Raw genomic sequence first — 532 nt, 5'->3', positions numbered from 1 at the left:
GCCCGCTCGGAGCCCCGCGCGGCCTGGCCGAAGAGGCCCGAAGCGGCGGCGCCGAAGCGGCTCCCCGCCAGGGCGGGGTGTCGCCGAGCTGGGCCCGAAGGCGGGGCCGCGGGGGCCGAGCGCAGCCCGGCCGGATGTGAGTGGAGCGGCAGCTTCCTGTGTCCCTGCAGTCCTCCCTCTCCCCGCCTTGGGTGGTGGCCGCTGCCTCGTCCCCGCTCCCAGGCGCAGGGCGGAGGCGGCCGCGACCTGGTGCGGAGACCGCCGCCGGCTCCCTTCGTGCGCGGCCCGGCCCTCCCCTCCCCGCCCCGCTCGGCAGCAAGGACCCGCCGCCGCCGCGGCGCAGCCCCGATGCAGGCCATCAAGTGTGTGGTGGTGGGCGACGGGTAAGTCTGAGGGGACCCCTCGGTCGGGCCCTCGCCCTGAGGCGCTCCGCCGGCCCCCGGGGGGGTGTGTGTGTGTGGAAGGGCGTCCGGCCGTGAGGCGGGGAGCGGCGCGGGCCGCCCGGGCCCCGCCGCAAGTTGTGGGCGCTCCC

The 532-nt window shown here is 79.3% G+C and overlaps 1 protein-coding gene across 1 annotated transcript in view; it reads left to right on the top strand.

The window, feature by feature from the left end:
• Positions 1 to 264: 264 nt before the first annotated feature.
• The window catches only part of RAC1 (ras-related C3 botulinum toxin substrate 1 (rho family, small GTP binding protein Rac1)), a 15,432-nt gene continuing 15,164 nt past the window's right edge, over positions 265 to 532 (top strand). The window contains exon 1 of the mRNA XM_010570207.1: positions 265 to 383. Within this exon, the coding sequence (XP_010568509.1) occupies positions 349 to 383 (35 nt within the window). The 5' untranslated portion in view covers positions 265 to 348. The remainder of the gene's footprint in view (positions 384 to 532) is intronic.

Source organism: Haliaeetus leucocephalus, unplaced genomic scaffold (assembly GCF_000737465.1).
Source record: "Haliaeetus leucocephalus isolate CR32 unplaced genomic scaffold, Haliaeetus_leucocephalus-4.0 Scaffold295, whole genome shotgun sequence".
In the NCBI taxonomy this organism is placed as follows: domain Eukaryota; kingdom Metazoa; phylum Chordata; class Aves; order Accipitriformes; family Accipitridae; genus Haliaeetus; species Haliaeetus leucocephalus.
This window is presented reverse-complemented; position numbering and strand designations above follow the sequence as displayed.